This window comes from Bos taurus, chromosome 26, assembly GCF_002263795.3.
Source record: "Bos taurus isolate L1 Dominette 01449 registration number 42190680 breed Hereford chromosome 26, ARS-UCD2.0, whole genome shotgun sequence".
NCBI lineage: Eukaryota > Metazoa > Chordata > Mammalia > Artiodactyla > Bovidae > Bos > Bos taurus.
In genome coordinates this window covers 36,456,784-36,474,664 of record NC_037353.1, presented here as the reverse complement: position 1 = coordinate 36,474,664, position 17,881 = coordinate 36,456,784, and the positions used below count along the sequence as shown (strand labels likewise).

The 17,881-nt window shown below is 44.0% G+C and overlaps 1 protein-coding gene across 5 annotated transcripts in view; it reads left to right on the top strand.

The window, feature by feature from the left end:
• Positions 1-9,677, top strand: part of GFRA1 (GDNF family receptor alpha 1) — a 231,529-nt gene extending 221,852 nt beyond the window's left edge. For 4 of the 5 annotated variants that reach the window (XM_059881912.1, XM_059881913.1, XM_010820040.4 and 1 more), the window contains 2 exons: positions 6,590-6,643; positions 7,573-9,677. In XM_059881912.1, coding sequence (XP_059737895.1) covers positions 6,590-6,643; positions 7,573-7,728 — 210 coding nt within the window. In that variant the 3' untranslated portion in view covers positions 7,729-9,677. The remainder of the gene's footprint in view (positions 1-6,589; positions 6,644-7,572) is intronic. The other variant, NM_001105411.1, reaches the window with a different exon arrangement.
• The last annotated feature ends 8,204 nt before the right edge of the window (positions 9,678-17,881 follow it).

Here is a 17,881-nt window from a genome sequence, read left to right as displayed (position 1 = left end):
TTCTCCGCCCCTTCCCAACCCGTGGGGCTGGCAGAAATCGGCGTGGAGGAAACAGCCGAACATAGGCTCTGAAAGACAAACACCCGAACCCAGGGGCTTAGAGCAGACCTTATTTATGTGTCCACTTGTTTTACACGCTGACTTGACTACACATTATTCAGACCAGTGGTTGCAAGCGGTTGTTACCAAGTTCGTAGCAAAAGCAAATCACCTGGAAGGTGAGTTTCAAAACAGACAGGGACAGGGATTTTAGAAAGCCTAGCCAACTGCTTGTGACCTGACCAGAAGTAAAACATCTCCTGCCTCTCCCAAAGTCAACAGGCAAAATCCGAAAAGCTGAAAAGTGTGCCACTGGGCACACGACCGTTACTTTGCTCAGATCCGCTAAGCAGGCAACTTCTTTTCTCTGTCTTCTGTGTGTGTAGAAATTAACTTGGGCAAATATGTGTCAAGTGCACATACAGAATTGTTATATAGTAAGATGTACCCATAAATGTCTATAATCGGGTGAATCCATTTTGTTAAAATGCAGTGTGAAAAATGAGAAAGTAATAAGTGATTGCTCTGTTATCCTTCAAATTAGGTACACAGCCTTCTTAGGCTTTGTCTTATGAGAAAATATAAAATGTGCAGATTTAAATTGAGAAGTGGCTTTGAGTTCTGGACTATTTCAGAAAGAACTCATGCGATGGTTTTCCCTAGCAACGGTCCAATTTGTGCTGCAGAAGAGGCTCGTATGCTGATAAACTGGTATTGACAAGTGTGATAGATACAGCTTGGTACTTAGTGAGTGCTGGAGAGCAAAGTTGATTGCATTTTACAGTCTGTGTATTTCTCTGTTTATTGCTTGTATTCTGTCATTAAGCAAACAGGTTCTTAATATAGCAAATCTCTCTAATCAGTAAAGCAAGGGAGAAAAGAACCAGAAGCATCATTAATTATGACCATTTGGCTGCAGCCTGGGCAATCTGTTGCTATTGGATTGAGCAACTTCCTCCAGTTTTATTTTCTGGAGGTAGAGCAGAAACTGGCTTTTCTTATACATGGAGGAGAGTAGAGAAATCTCCAGAAAATAAAACTGGTTAAACACTGGCTTCTCTACAGAAATGGAGTCCTGGGGCAGCAAAAGCCAAGCTGCAAGTGGGTATGGTATTAAACCTCCAGTTCTATAAACAGAGCAAGTGTGCAACTCCAAAGCCTGATCCCGCCCGAGGCTCCGGGAGAGCCCACTGTGGCCAGAACGCGTGGGGCACGCGGTGCCTGATGAGTTAGCTTGACCAAGAGTTCTGGACTCTATGTGTGTCTGAGCATTCTGTACAGGAAAGCAGTCGGCACCAGGCAGGCTTTCCAAATGTTAATCACAGGGTTAAAAAGCAGGAGAGTCATTGTCTGACTCCAGGTAACAGAGATTAATAGCATCTAATGCATTTATTAACCCTCTAGTGCCAGGGACTGGCGGAGTCCGGCAGCAATTACAGTGACATGAAAATTCTATTATGTGACGTGCCTGGACTTGGGGATTACTGCCAGTGACAGTCTTATAAGACTGTTGGAGGGACAAGGGTTGTGAAGAGCCTAAAGATTAAGTTCCAGAAAGAGAGAAAAGCTACTGGGTTGTGGATGGATTTCTCCAGCAGCCTGTTCACTGTCTCAAGATAAAACCTTGTAGTCCCATGTTTTGGTGGTGTTTTCCCCAAGTTGGAGGCTTCTCCCATAACCACATAACTATCAGTTAGGTGATAGGAAACCCTCTTTCACAAAAGAGATTAAATAATTCATTTTTCAATATGCTGGAACTGTGGTTAAAATTGACTTTTAGAAAAACTGAAATCCATTCTCTTCCTTTGTATCCCCCCCTTTTTTTTAAAGAGAAAGATAGCATATTTTAAAGCCACAGACGGTATGGTTTGGTGTCTAGATAGATCTAGCTAGTCAAGCTCTATGTTGGGCCCCTTCCTATCTTTCTTTCTTTCTTTCTTCCTTTTGACTGCTTCACATGGCATATGGGATCCTAGTTCCCAGACCAGGGATAGAATGGCGACCCCTGCAGTGGAAGGCGGACTCTCAACCACTAGACCACCAGGGAAGTCCCCTGTCTTCTTAATAAGCAGGGCTTGGCAGATGGGATGCATTCCATTATTACACTCCTGCTTTTATCAATTTGGGACTTGGAAATGGTGCTCTTCCAGTTTCTTCTACCTTACCTTATACTTTGCAAAGTCTCAGAAATTTTTGTTGGTTTGTTTTGTTTTCAGTTTTCCTGGGACTGTTGCAATTTTCATCAATTGAGGCCATGTTCAAAATATGTAAATAATCTTTGTAATAGCTAAAAGTGGGAGATGCCCTGTAATTGTATCTGTTTGCATTTATCAGACCTGACTAGTAAGGCAGTGATAGCTGATGTTTTAAAAAGCACTCAGGATTGTTGCCATTGTTGTTCAGTCGCTAAGTCATGTCCAACTCTGCGGCCCCGTGGACTGCAGCAGGCCAGGCTCCTCTGTCCTCCATTGTCTCCCTGAGTTTGCTCAGACTCCTGTTTATTGAGTTGCTGATGCTATCTAGTAATCTCATCCTCTGCCACCCCCTTATTCTTTTGCCTTCAATCTTTCCCAGCATTGGAGTCTTTTCCAATGAGTTGGCTCTTTGCTTCAGGTAGCCAAAGTATTGGAGCTTCAGCATCAGTTCTTCCAATGAATATTCAGGGTCAATTGCCTTTAAGATTGACTGGTTTGATTTCCTCAAAGTCCAAGGGACTTTCAAGAGTCTTCTCCAGCACCAAATTTGAAAGTATCAATTTTTCAGTGCTCAGCCTTCTTTATGGCCCAACTATCACATTCATACATGACTACTGGAAAAAGCTTTGACTATATGGACCTTTGTTGGCAAAGTGATGTCTCTGCTTTTTAATATGCTATCTAGATTTGTCATAGCGTTCCTTCCAAGGAGCAAGTGTCTTTTAATTTCATGGTGGAAGTAACAGATTGCTTAGGCTTCTAAAAGGGATTTCCCAAGAGCTGGATTTTCTTAAGTGGGCTCTGGATACGCATAGGGGGATTTCTGACCCTTACTGGTCACAGGAGGGATTCAGAATGAATACAGGACTTATAAGCATGCACACTGCTAGTGCATGCACAGGTATAAATTCCCAGGCTCTGCCCCTCCACCTGCAGCTCATGAACCCTTAGAGGCACTGGACACCCAGCTGACACCATTGAGTCCAAGCAGCAGACCACTGGCCCTCCAGCCCAGGTTTGGTGTGGGATTTTAAAAGATCTCATGTCTGTGTGCAATCTGATTCGTTTATGCAGGTGTTATCTTCCCTCCACCTCCTAATCACATCACAGATCTTACTGCAGTTCTCATGAGGTTCTGGTGGAACTCAGGGTCTGCTCTGCCCTGCCTCTGAGGTTGTGAGGGTTTCTGGGCTCCCGCAACCTCTCTATGGGAAGCAGTGTCAACTCAGTATATAAGCAGAGTATTTAGAAGCCAGCGTACATGGACTGCTAAGCTTCTGGGGTGCTGAGTGCTTCTGTGGATTGGTCATGGGTTTGATAGGAGAGAAAGCATTTTCTCAGAGACTCTGCAGAAGCCTGGTGGCACATGGTTACTTTCCTTCAGCAGTTCATCCAGTTCTGCCCACTGAATAGTTCTTGAAGCCAGATGAGCTTGAAGTTTCTGCCTCTAGCTTTAATGAAGCCATCGGGCTGCAGGGAGACAAGGCCAGAAGTTGACTATTTGCTTTAGACAGAGGCCAACAAGAGGCCCGCCTTGCAGGGAAGAGGAGCTCAGAGCCTTCACAGGCTTGGAGTTGATCTCCATGTATTTTCCTGTGTGATTTGACCAGTCATCCCAACCATTCTCAGACAGAAAGCAAGAGCCTAGGAATTTAGACCAGGGCGTGTCTACCCAGTTGTACAACTGTAATCCTGTACACAGTTGAACTCTCAGTGACTAGTTGAGGACCAGAATTTACCTGTGTCAATGCAGAATCCATTTAAGAAAATTAGTTAAAGTAGCGACAGGGTTGCAAAGAGTTGGACACGACTGAGCGACTAAGCATAGCACAGCACAAAGACCTTTTAAACTCCGTTGGTGGTAGCCCCTTTACAATCAGGTAATATAGACGGGCATTTTTTTCTAATACATCAGCAGGTTCCTAAAGTGACTTAGAAGTGTAGCCAGTGAGTCTCTCAGATGGTGCAAACAAAGAGAAAAACACTGTAGTCTGTTGCTAATCATAGAGAACAAAATAGGAGGGAAACCCAACCAGCCATTGGATCTCTTGGTGGGCACTGCAGTCTAGGACACGGAGGTGTAGCTTAACTATGACAATAGCACAGAAGCAAATGGAAGGATTAATGCATCCCAGACAAGTCAGGCTGCCTTCTCTGCACGTTTTAGTGAACTTCTGAGTTATGCAAAGGCGCTTGGCAAGGCTTTATGTCTCTTACAGATTGGGGGCTTCCCAGGTGGCACTAGTGGTAAAGAACCTGCCTGCCAGTGCAGATAGATACTGGAGACATTGATTCCTGTGTTGGGAAGATTCCCTGGAGTAGAAATTGACAACCCACTCCAGTAGTCTTGCCTGGAGAACCCCATGGATGGAGAAGCCTCGCCAGCAGGCTACAGTTCATAGTGTTGCAAAGAGTTGGACGTCTTAGTGAACTTCTTACTTATGCAAAGGTACTTAGCAAGGTTTTATGTCTTTTATAGATTACCACCTGGAAAAGAAAAGACAAAATGTGATGTTTTAGGGCCATTTTGGTGTGTGGCACAATTCCAGTTTTGAGCAGAAATAAAATGTGCAAAGTTCTACATATTATTCTCTATAGGTTACAATGCAGTGGACCAGATTTGCTATTAATATAGATTAAAAGTAGGCTTTTGAGGAAGGCTCCATCCCTCTTCTGATTTGCCCTCTGATCTTCTTATACGTAACATTTAGTGACCTTTGAACAGCCCAGGGGTGCTTCACAGTGTCTTTTTCTTGATGCCTGTTTAAAGGTTTCAATTTCATATTCACAGCTGGCATATGCAAATATAGGTAAAGATTATGATGCCTCCCAAGTAGCATTATGGTCAATAAATTACTCCTTGTGTGACTATACCATGATCTCAGCCTAGCATTCGTCAACAAGTTGCAAAAGTTGTCCTGCAGCAGGCAGCCTGCCAATGCATCCCCATAGAGCTGGTTGCCCAGATGCTCCTAGATTCAGGTGTGATGCTTAACCAGGGCCATCCTGTTGACAAACTAACTCTCTGTCTTTTGCTACCAAAGGGCTCCTAGTTTCAGGGGGAGGGGGTATAGGAGGGTTTCTCTGAGTGGATTTGGGGGGCAAGTAGCGCATGAAGAGTCAAGCATGCTAGTATCTCCGGGAGAAACACTGGAAAGCAGGAAAGAGCACGATTCCATTCAGAAGTTTCAGAGACCTGTATTCTAAATGTTGACTACAACTTAGATCACTCTGTGACCCTGAATAAGTCTCTTAACGTCTCTGCTCTCTAATTTGTCTTCCTTTATAAAACAAGAGAGCTGTATTGGGTCAGCAGTTTTTATTATAATTGAGCAATGGAGTGTTTCCTCTAACTTGATTTCTCAGGTAGAAACCCAGTGGAAACTTGTTCCATTTGTGAGAAAACAGGGAGCTTAGAGCCCTCACAGCTCAGGAACTTATAACTTCCCAGGAAGCAGTTTTAAGATGGATAGAGCTGGGGTCTGTGATACCCTTCATGATTCTTGGAAGGGACCTGTCAAAGGGTCCCTGCCCTGTGCCTGAGCCCCCCAGCGCTGAGTAGTTTACCCACCAGAAGGCAGGCCCAGGAGCCCAGGACCACAGCCTTTTTGTCATATCACTGTATGCCCAACCCTGGAAAATTGTTCAATAAGTATTTGTGGACTGGAACAACTAATAAACAAATGAACAAATACACAAGATTCAGGAAGACCTATCTCTATATTACTGATGAATGAGGATTTTTATTACAACATTTTTACCTAGAAGGCACTTCATAAACATTAATATTCAGAACTTATAAATGAGTACAGATCGCAAATGACTTTAAAACTTTTTTCTTTTGTAACCTGTGCAGTGGCTTTGAGAGGGGGCGGGTACAAACTCAGGTGTATTTTGTCCAACACACCAAATTTTTTTTTCACACCAAATTTTGAAGACTTAGTATGAAAGTTTAACAAATGTAGAAAAGTATCTCATTAATCATCTTTTATACTGGTTACATGTTGAAATGGTAATATATTGAGTTAAAGAAAATGTCATTAAAATTTTCTTTACCTGTTATCTCTTTATTTATGGGATTAGTAGAAAAATTTAAATTATGTATGGGCTCACAGTTGTGACTCACATATTTCTAACAATGACACAGTCTTATACTGTTGATCATCAATAACTACTCTTCCATAATGGTTTCGTCACTTAGTCGTGTCCATCTCTTTGCGACCCCACGGACTGTAGCCTGCCAGGCTCCTCTGTCCATGGGATTCCCAGGCAAGAACGCTGCAGTGGGCTGCCATTTCCTTCTCCAACTCTTACATAGTATGTACAAATAATTGTGTGTGTTTGTCTTTTCCCAGGCACAGAAGCTGAAATCCAACATATCAGGCAGTACTCACCTCTGTCTTTCTGATGTAAGTTGTTTCTTTCTGAGTCTCCCTACATCTAGAAACAGAGCCTTTGGGTCCCTGGAACAGGGTGTGATGGGAAAGGGCTCAAAGACAACAAGGTTTCAGGCCCAGAAAAAAAATCTAAGTCTCCCTTGGTGTCCCTCTGCCCTCGGAACCAGGTGCAGATGCTGGTGTACAAAGCAGCGCCAAGTGTGGGACCCTCATCTCAGAACTGGACCAGCACAGATACCATTGTCCTGGTACCATGAGAACCTCTGTGATCACAGTCACATAAGTTCAACTGGCACAGAGAAGATACATAACACCTCTTGCTGCTTACCAAATATCCCCTAGACTGCTCCTTTGACTTTCACAGCGACCCAGAAGTAGCCAATGCAGGCCACGTTACCCTCCCCAATTTACAGTTATAGCTCATCATGGCAGGATGTGATTTTCTGGAGTTGAGCAGGTCCTAGGGATGGGGGTGAAGGAATCCATCCTGGGGAAGAACAGCTGTGCTGACTGAGAGTTCAGGAGCCTGGGTCCTTGCTGGGACTCTGACAAGCAGGGCAAGATCCTCCATCTATAAAGTCCAGGGTTGAACCAGCCGGTGGAGGGAAAGGCTACTGCCAGGCTCCAATGCGATTTGTGACCCATCTCTATGTGAGCCCGTACTTGCCTGGGCAGGCTTCCTGAGATGATTCTTCCTGCCCTCCTTCATGACAGAGAGAGAGGGCAAGCATCCCTTCTCAGTCAGTGATACCCAAAGGGAGGATGGTTCCATGTTGCACAGCTGATGGGTGACCTTAGGAGCAGGGGTAAAAATCTTGGGCTTTGGTAAACCATATAGCTAGTTGGGGGCAGGGATCGAAGAGGGAAAGAGTGCAGCTAAAATATGCCGTAATAGAACAAATACATGCAGTGGGTGATAATGAAAACGTTCTTTCTTACAGCGTGATTATGAAAAGGATGGTCTCGCTGGGGCTTCCAGCCACATAACCACAAAATCAATGGCTGCTCCTCCAAGCTGCGGTCTGAGCCCACTGCTGGCCCTGGTAGTAACTGCCCTGTCCACCCTATTGTCTTTATCTTTGGCCGAAGCATCGTAGCTGCATTTACAGAACCATATGGACGTGTGAAAAGACAAAAACCAAGTTATCTGTTTCCTGTCTTCTTGTATATCCAAAATTTTAGGAGCTCAGTTGAGACACTGCTAAAACAGTTTCATCCAACTGGAACTTTTTTCTTTCTTTTTTTTTTTTTCTAAGAAAGCTTCTTGTGATCCTTAAGGCTTTTATGGGATCCCCCGATACAGTGCTACATTCCACACTCAGAAGGCTTTGGGGCATGCTGGATTTTAAAGAGATGGTTTGTTGTTGATGTGGCTGTGAAGCGGACTGGAGCCTTGGCTTTCAAGATCCTGATAAGGATGATGATTTTTAACAGTTTCACTCTGGTCTTGACTAGCTAGAGAAGGAGTCAGTAATCCTAAAGAATCTTCTATATCTCATGGAATAGGTTTGCTTTCCGATGACATGACCATACCATGGCAGTGGTACGTGGAAGCCAAACTTTTTTTGTCACAAAGCGAAGATTCTCATGACAATCTTGATGGACTTTGTGCAAACAAGCTTGTACCAGTGTTCTTTCTATACGTACTAGCGTTTGCCACGCTAATGTTTATGTACAGTAAACAGCTCTGCAGTCTCTTATGAAAACAAAAAACACACCTGCCACATTCAATGTAGTGTCTGTCTCCTAGTCAAAATAGAGAATGAGAGTGGGTGTGAGACTTCGCAGAACCTTGAGCATTGAGACAGTCTCCAAAGCCTTACTTGAGTGAGAAGCCCTTACACTAACAAGAGTCAAATATAGCTGAAGCATCATTCTAATAATCTTTACATGTATGAGGTTATATGTAGAAGAAAAATTTTACTACTAAATGATTTCAACTATTGACTTTCTATATTTTGAAAGTAATGATATTGTATTCTTTTTTTTTTTTTTTTTTTTTTTACCGGTGGTTTAATACAAAATACATGGAGCTTGTTTTCCTCTCATAAGTAGCGTTAGCTTCGATGTTGACTTCTTGAAGACAGGTCTTCAACAGCAGACTCTAAGGAGCCTCATGCTTTAGCAGAAAGCTCTGCATCACGTTACTGTGGACAGGCAGCAGGAAATAGAGCAGCCAAGCATTGTCTTTTATCATTTCTGGAAACACAAGCGTGCATACCTGTGGGAAAACTGGTGGCCACTCAGTGTTCTACAAACACTACAAATGGCACCGTTGCCAGCTGACACAAACCAGGGCCTTGGTTTTCATGTTACCTGACAATGGCAGCTTTGACTGGGACAGGAGACAGGACGTGCTGCCCTGTCTTCTGAAGCAGATCCATGCCCAGGATACACAGCTCTTATCCTAAGGATTGTCTTGACTTTCACCTGTGATGGCTTGGCCGCTCTGTGGATCGGTTTGGTCTGAAGTCATCAGATATCTGCTCGCACTGTGTTCTGTGTCCTCTGTGATAGACTGTGACTGACTCTGCGAAAAAGAAAAAAGTTTGGGGGATCAAGAGAGTCACGGTCACCATTAGGTCCATGGAGATAAGTTGGCCCAGAGACACAGAACAGGGACTCTGGATATAAGGATCTGACTTGTTAACTGCACGTCCCTTCCATCATTCTCTTCCTTCAGTGAATAGCCCCGAAAGTGCACTTCTGAAGTCTGGTTGAAATGCTGAGATTTGAAATCTACAAGGATCGAGTGCTAGTAGCCATGTTTCTTTGCAACTGAACAGAGGCGAGGAAATTTCACCCAATAGAGTATCCGAAAAGTTGGCTTTCTTCTGACATCAGTAGAGTGGATGGAGGAGAAAACCCACAGTGCCCATTTCATCCTGATTCCCTTTGCCCACGGATGTTTGCCTTGTAAGAATTAATCCACTTACTAGGGCGGGAAATCTGTTAAACCCAAGATGAAGGCATAGTCTTTTAGCTCTGTTGGTGTTTGAAGTACATTTATATCCAAATGTTAATAAACATAAATGTATAATACTAAGTACCGAGTTTTTTCACTTCAAAATGTTTTCAAGGGAAATTCATCAAACAAATTCGATTAGTGAAAGGTTTCATAAAGACTCATACTTTAAATAAACACATTAAATGTGTTGAAATACTTGGAATTCCAGTCATCTGTGAAAACATATCTCTTCAGAGCATATTTTGTTTTAATTAAGGTATCTGTGTATCTACATTGGACTAATTGCATAGAGGTCTGATTCTATGTAATCTACTGTAGAAAGCTATTGATTACTTCTGTAATAAACAGCATCTCTAATTAGTTTCAAATGACCAAATAGGAAATGGAAGTTACCAGAGCTAACAAGGGTAGCCTTCAGTGAAGAATGCGTGGATGTGCAACACATAAATTAAATTGTAAACAGCCTCATTTCTCACCAACATAGATCGCATTTTTCTTCAGAGATAGAAGCACATGAGAGTTACCAAATCGTCAGTCTGAAAATAAATCACTGATAAACAGGGGGAAGGATGTTCCATGACAACTCATTAGAGAGATTCTTATAAACTCATGCCAGGACTTTCCTGGTGGTTCAGTGGTTAGGACTCTACATTTCCTGTGCATGGAGTGTGGGTTTGATCCCTGGTCGGGGAACTAAGATCCCACCTGCTTCTCGGTGCAGCCAAAACAAGAAAAATCACGCCAAGCAAGTGTTTAGGCCATTTGGGGTGATCTCAGTTTAACATGGTGACCCAGAAACACGATCATTTGCCCCAGTACTGGAACAGGCCAAACCTTTTATCTTCTCTGGCTTTCTCTGGCTTCCTCTGGCAGCACTAAAAGCAAAAAATGATTCACTACTTCCTGTCCTTCACTGCCCTGCATTGAAAGTGCCACCAAAATCCAAGGACTGTTTGCTGAGGTCTGGGCCTGTCGCAGAAAGCATCTTGTAGTTGATTTTGGCAAAACATAAAATAGTAACTTAAATGCATGGAGACCAATGGCCTCCAAGTCAAGTCTAGCCACGCCCCACTCCTTTCAGAGAGGAAAAAAAAAAAAGCAAGATTGCAAAACCGATTAGAAGCACATTCAGTCCACTTGAGAATGTTGAGTATCTTTGACCAAGAGGTGTTGGAGTAAGTGTTGGAGGTGTTGGAGCATTTAAAATAGAGCACATGAAAGAAGAAGGGCACAATAAAGAGAGGAAATTCAGAATGCCACCGAATATTTATTTTTCCATATTTGATTTATTCCAAGGCTCTAGTAGAAGCAGTGTAAGTTGAGAATGACATAGATTATTTTTCATTAAGTATAGCAAACTGTATCCAAAGTGTGATAGGAGTGTTGCTTCCATTTAGAAAAACAAAATTTTTTTTAAATAATTCTTAATCCTGTGGTAAGAAATGTTTTAAAAGCTGTGTCTTCAAGCTCATCAAATATAGGCCACGGCTCCTCCAGAGCTGCTGTGGCCTTTGATCTGGTCTATATGAAGATTGTTCCTGTCCTGCACGTGCTCCAAGGATGGGTTGTCTCCAGCTGTATCCCCATCCCCCACCTGCCCTTTGTAGTCTAAATCAGACACTCCCAAACACTCCATCTGCTGAGCTGGGGAGGTGGGGGAGCGGAAGCATTTCTGAATCAGTGTTAAGTGCTTGGGAAAAGAGATGTAGGAGCAGTGGGAGTTTATATAATTAGCAAATTCTTTTCTTAGAATCCAGCTAACATGTATTTCTGTTGTTATTATTTACAAAATAGTGGCCTCCAAGGAGCTGTCTTTTGGAAAATAAGTTTTCATTCATGTAGTCAGGCATGCACGACTTATTTAAGTCAATAAACGGCAGGGCCAGAAAATGCCTGTTTAAATGAACACACAGTTTCTCATTCTCTTTCAAACTGTCTTGATCTCTTGGATTCGTACACCCCTGATCTTTGTTGCTCCTGCTCTTTGATTAAACAAATGAGACCATGTCAGACCCACCGTTTCAAGAACGACCCCAAAGCAATGACAACACACAAGAGTGAATTATCAATGGCCCGAACATGATGTTGGCCAAAGGGCCTGTCTGCCCTGAGCTTGGAGAGTTTGAAGACATGGAGCAAAGATCAAGGTGCCACAAGAGACCACGTGCTACGGCTGAATGGAGCCTGCCGTCTGATCCAAATAGGCAACTTGTCCCAACCAAACAGCCAGAGTTCCCTGAATTAGATACCAGTGCCTTTGCAGAAAGCAAGCCAGAGCTAATATCTCGAGAACAGAGGAAGAAATTCCTTTTTAGAAATTCTGAAACAACAAAACAGCTGGGAATTTCATTAGACACCCTTACAAGCTATGTTTCTCTCTCCTCCCTAAGATAAGCACCTCATGTGTTTATCTGATACTTCTTGACTTTGACACAGCTTTTATTTCCAAGTGACCATTTGTTTGAAGTCTGTTGTCTAGGATTTTCAAGACGACTAAACCTCTGAACTTCATTCTCATTGCAGAGGCCTTAAATCTGTGGATTTGGCCACTGCCTCCATCCTGGGATGTATTCAGTGAGACACCTCATTGCCCAAGGGTCATTAACTTAAGATACCGGCTGATTCCCTTTTCTTGCATACTGATTATTGATAACCCCAGTCCCTGCCCTTGTTACTTATTGCCCAAGTAATTAACAGAGTCTCTTCCTATCAGTTCTTCATTGTAATCATTCTGAATTTAGTCCTACCCAAATTAATTCCTGTTCAGTCAGATGCTGGTTTGACACGTAACCCTGGCTTTTTGAAGCCGGAGAAGTCTCTCTGAGGAGCCAGGCGATTTGAAGATGATGCTAATCCCGGAGTAGAAAGTGCATCCAGCCAGCCCTCTCCCGAGCTCCCTCTTCTGAACTCTGGGATTGTCTTGTCTGCTGCATCCCTTTGTTGCTCCCAGAGCTCTCTGTCGAGCTTCTCCTCCCTCCCGGAGTTAGCCCGGCTCGTTCAGCGGGCTGCACCACCTGCACTTGTGATAGCTCTGAGACCCAGCCTGGAGGGGTGGGGAAGGCACGCAAGCCCTGTCTCAATAAACTGCCTGCAGAGAACGCAGCCTGCTCACAGCCATGGCGCTCCCAGCCCCCTGAGGGCTCCAGGCTCATTTGACCAGCACAGCTGCGACTTCGGCGATCTGCTGCTGGCAGGTGCCCGTTTCAGCATCTTGTCCCACTGCCACGGGGAGTTTATTTTTGCTCAAGGGCAGCTGCCAAACCCAGCACCAGCATCAATAGAAGGTTTTCTCCGATTTTTTTCTCTTCATCCCAGACCCAGCTTTCTTACCCATCCCCGTTTTTCGTTTTGCAGAAAATGCCAAGGCATTGGCCAGAGACCATCACCTCCTTCTTTCTAACATTTTTTTTCTGCACCTTACCAGCTTCCCTAGCAGAAACTGTGACCCATAGTAGGAAGTTAAACACTGCTGGGTAAATGAAAAACTTCAGGACGTCAAACGGTTTCCTCTGTAATACAGTAGTCAGGACTGGCCCATTTAACATCCTCTTGCAGCCATGAAGATGCTGCAAGGTATCCTCCTGAAGCTATTGAGGGTGACCTGGGAGAAAGGGTGAAAAAAAGCATTAGAGTCAAAGTGACCCTCAATCTGTCTGCTGCGTTTTCTGCTGAGAGATGAAAACCTAGCATTTGTCCCCAGGAAAAGCTGAGCGTGATGGACCAGTGTCACCAGAAAGGAAGGACAGGACTCCACATGGGGTGGACTTTGTGGGAAATAAGCCAGTGAGTCTGCTGATGTTTTAACCTTGCCTCAAATGCAGGATGCTGGCAAGAAAGATGGAGCCTTCCACCAGTCTTGACCAACCCCAGGGATACAGCCTCTGCCAGCATCCTGAGAAGCGAACTCGGGTGCTGAACAATTCAGCATGTGTGTGGAACATCTACTGTGCTTGAATGAACCATCATTTGGAGCCGAAGCTAAGTTGAGAATACAAGACCCTCTGACAGCCACTTAAGGGAACAACCATCATTTCCAGATTGGCATAATCTTTCACTCTGATATCTCTTGGAGAATCTAAATTGTCTTTGTAGATAGTCCATAAAGCTGTTTTTCAGACTCAGTCTGTAAGAGGTAAGTCCCAGTCCACATGCCTACAACCCACCCAGCCTACCCATCATGAAGAAGGCAGATATATCCACTCTCAGCCTGTACCCAAAAGGCCACATGGAAAATCCAATGGAGTCACCCCTCTGAGCCTCCAGGGGCTGTGAGCATGGGAGCACGGCCAGCTCCACAGGCCAGTGGAAGTCCCAGCTGCCAGGCATCAGCCATGGTGCTGGTGGGAATGGGAGACCCCAGAGCTGTCCGCCAAACACAAATCTTAGAACTAGCGAAGAGCAGAATGAGAAATCAGAACACCCGGTGGATACCCTGGGTGTAAGGCTGTTAGAAGTCAGTAAAAGCCTGCCACCTGTCACCAGGCTGGCAGGATGTCTGCATGGGTCCAGGTGAAGGTACTCTGGGCTCAGCGGCACTTAAAGCTCCATCTGTAAAGCTCCCATTCTCTTTCTGTGTCACAAGTGCTGCAGGGCTGGATGATCCAGCTTTATCTTCCTGGTGTGCAAAGTGTGCTTGGTCTAGAATTTGGTTTTGTATTTTTTAGCTTTAGCTGAAGGCGTTTCTGAAATGGGGGGGGGGGGAGAAAAAGAGAATGGAAACGATAGAACCAAATCACAGATTGCCTGCCTGATTTGGCTGTGGTCTTCTGGTAATCAGACATTCCTGATGTGTTTTTCTGGATTCAGAAAGAGCTGATTGTCCTCAGAGGGTTGAAGCAGTGGTTTCGGAAACCTGAAATCCAGGGCCTTAGAGTTCTCCTAATTATCTGTCTTTTCTCTTTTTCTCCCTTCTCTCCCCCAAGGGAGGTGGGCAAACACTTTTTAAACCAGAGTTTGCTTTAAAGAGTTTTCTCATCCTCTGTGCATTTCCCCTTGATATTGAAATTATTTTCTCTTGTTTAATCCAGCTCCTGCTGAGAAGCCCTGTAAGCTGTAGGAAGTGGGGCTGTTTTACTGTGTCTTTTGGATGGTGTTGCATTTTTCCTCTTAACTGGAGGGTACATCTCAGTTATGTTAGTTCTATTTCACGCAAGTTAACGATACAGGTGGAAGAGAAGAAGGATTCTGGGTTTTAGGATCATTATAGAATTCTGTCCTGGGAGAGGGGTTCAGATACCCATCCTCATCAGAGCTGGGGTGAGGGGTAGAGTGAGCCCTGCAGAAGCCCCCAGTTAGAAGAGGGTATGGATGAGCAGCTTTCTTTCTGGTCTCCTTTTCACATTGTGTGTTTCCTGAGTTTTTCACATGTAGAAGATAATGTGTTTATTTCATCATCTCATGTATCTGCTTCTTGAGGAACCTGGATGTTCTCCTGGGGTCCTTCCCATGCAGCTTCCTCACGCAGCTGTTTTGCACCTTGCTTTATCACCACCACCCACACAAGACCATCTCCATGCAGAAGTACACCTTTTTTTCTTTGGACTTTTGGAAGTAGCTTTGTGATATTTGAATTTTCTGTTAGCATATTGCTCAAGCATTACAGAATGTACGTACGGAGTCCCTTCAACCATCTCCCCTGCCCCAGAATATCCTAATAAACATTGTTTTCTTTCTTTTTTTTTTTTAAAGTGACTATCGTGGTGCCTTTTTCTTTTATTGGAATTCATTGGAAAGTGATACTGAAATCTCCCAACACTAGAAGTGCCCAGTGTCATCACATCGAGGGGTTTCTGGTCCTATGCTTTGTAAGATGTTTAGCAGCATCCTTGGTCTCTACCCACAGATGCCGGAGGCAGCCTCTCCCCCCCACCAAAGACACTGCAAGTCCCTGGGACGGTGCAGCAGCAAATCGCCAACATCACCACTTGTTGAAGCCACCGTTTTAGACCCAACCTAATAGCTCCTTTGTGCTATACCATGAGGAACCTGGTTCTAGTGTGAGGCCACAGCTGATATTTATCTCGTGTCTTCAGTGTGCAGTTTTATATTAAGAGGATGAGGTTGGTGGGTTCTCTGGTTACTATCATACATGTATTATTTGTGAAACCAAAGGGAAAGTGAAGTTGCTCAGTCGTGTCCGACTCTTTGCGACCCCATGGACTATAGCCTACCAGGCTCCTCCATCCATGGAATTTTCCAGGCAAGAATACTGGAGTGGGTTGCCATCTCCTTCTCCAGGGGATCTTCCTGACCCTTGGATCGAACCTGGGTCTCCCGCATTGCAAGCAGGCTCTTTAGCCACCAGAGAAACTTGGTAAATTATTTGTATTCAGTTACAAATTGTAAATATTTTGATAAAAACTAAAGACAGAATTTCAGCAAACTCCAGGAGATAGTGGAGGACTGAAGAGCCTGGAGTGCTACAGTCAAAAAGAGTTGAACACGACTTAGTGCTCAACAACCACTGAGACAGACCATTTTCGGCATGTGGGATTTTAGTTCCCTGACCAGGGGTCAAATCCACACCCGCTTTAGTGGAGGCACAGAGTCTTAACCACAGGCCCACCAGGGAAGTCCCCCAGGGACATTTTCTTATTTCCAGCTTCTAGCTCAGTGCTGGGGCAAGAAGGAATCACTTTATACCACATAAGGCTGGATTTTTATCATGATCATGGTTGCTCAAAATATGACTTCCTCACTTCCCTGGGAAAGTTATTTCTGGTACCAAATCACCACCTGGCTTTTTTAAGATAAATTATTAAAACCCAAATCACAGCAATTAATACCACCATTGTTATTTGCTTCAGTCAAAAAGCTGCAGCCCACTCAACACCAAGAAGACCTTGCTGTTTGTTAGGACAGAGAAGGGTGCATTTTGCTTGAGATTCTGTAGAACGTATTTTTATTCTTTGTGAATTTTCATTCAATTGTGTTTTCCTACTCCCTTTCTGAGCTGCTTTCAAATGATCAAGTTTAGGGTGATTTCTGCCAGACTCAATAGTTTGGATTCAAAAGTTTGGGAGCCTTTGGAGCTGAGCCTGATATTTTAAAGATACAAGACAGCCCTAGACCCCAACATATCAGGCTTGGGGCAGCCTGATCAAAACTCCAAGCTCAGTCTGAGACCAGCAGCAGCAGGCCGGCCCCCCAGGAAGGACAGAACTCTGCCGTCCCCTGAATCACCAAACAGAAAAGGGGAGGGAGACCTCGAGCTTCCTCCAGCAGTTCTTAGTATTCTAATCATCTCCTGAATACAACCAAATCCCCAGCATGCAGGTGATCGAAATTTTAGGAGCTGGAACAAGCAATGACTAATAAAACCCTGAGAGAAATACCAAGAAAGTGAATAAAAGCGGTGACAGAAACAAGATACAAGACTGCTTGTGTTTGGTGAAATAAATAAAGCATAAACGAAAACACAATGATGTGAAGGATACGAGAGGGGTATCCATAAAAGTCACATAAACTGGCGGTGCTGCTGCCCTGATGGGCTTTATCCTCGAGAAGGTTTCTCCCTTCCCAGCTAGTAGACAAAGACTTCACCATGTTTCAAAGATAAAGTGAGCGCCTGGCCTAAGAAAACCTTGGGTGGGTACATAAAAAGGGGCCATCTTTTTCTAGAAAACCGTTTGCCAATACACGTCATAATTTAAAATCCACGTCCTCTTCGAGCCAACAATTCCACTGCAGGGAGTTTCCCTGCATTCTTACACGGAGTGCCAAGATACATGCAAAAGGATTTTCATGGCAGGATAATTTGCAATAGCAAAGCACTTGAAACCATTTGATGTCTGTCAACAGTGAACTGGTAAAAGAACTCATGGTGCATTTGGATAAGGGGATATTAGGGCACCTGATGCAAAGAGCCGACTCATTGGAAAAGACTCTGATGCTGGGAAAGATTGAGGGCAGGAGGAGAAGGGGACGACAGAGGATGAGATAGCTGGATGGTATCACCGACTCGATGGACATGAGTTTGAACAAACTCTGGGAGATAGTGAGGGACAGGGAAGCCTGGTGTGCTGCTGCTGTTCATGGGGTCACAAAGAGTCGGACATGACTGAGTGACTGAACAACAACACAACTATTTTTAAAATTAGATGTACATCCACTGAAAAGGAAAGTGGTCTATGGTATATGTTAAATAAAAAGCAAAGGTACAGAACAATGAAAATACAGTCCTATTTGTGTACATTTAAAAACATGATAGATACATAGATAAGACAGAAGGTGTAAATAGGCGGATAGATAAATAGATGATGAATAGATGGATGGATGGATAG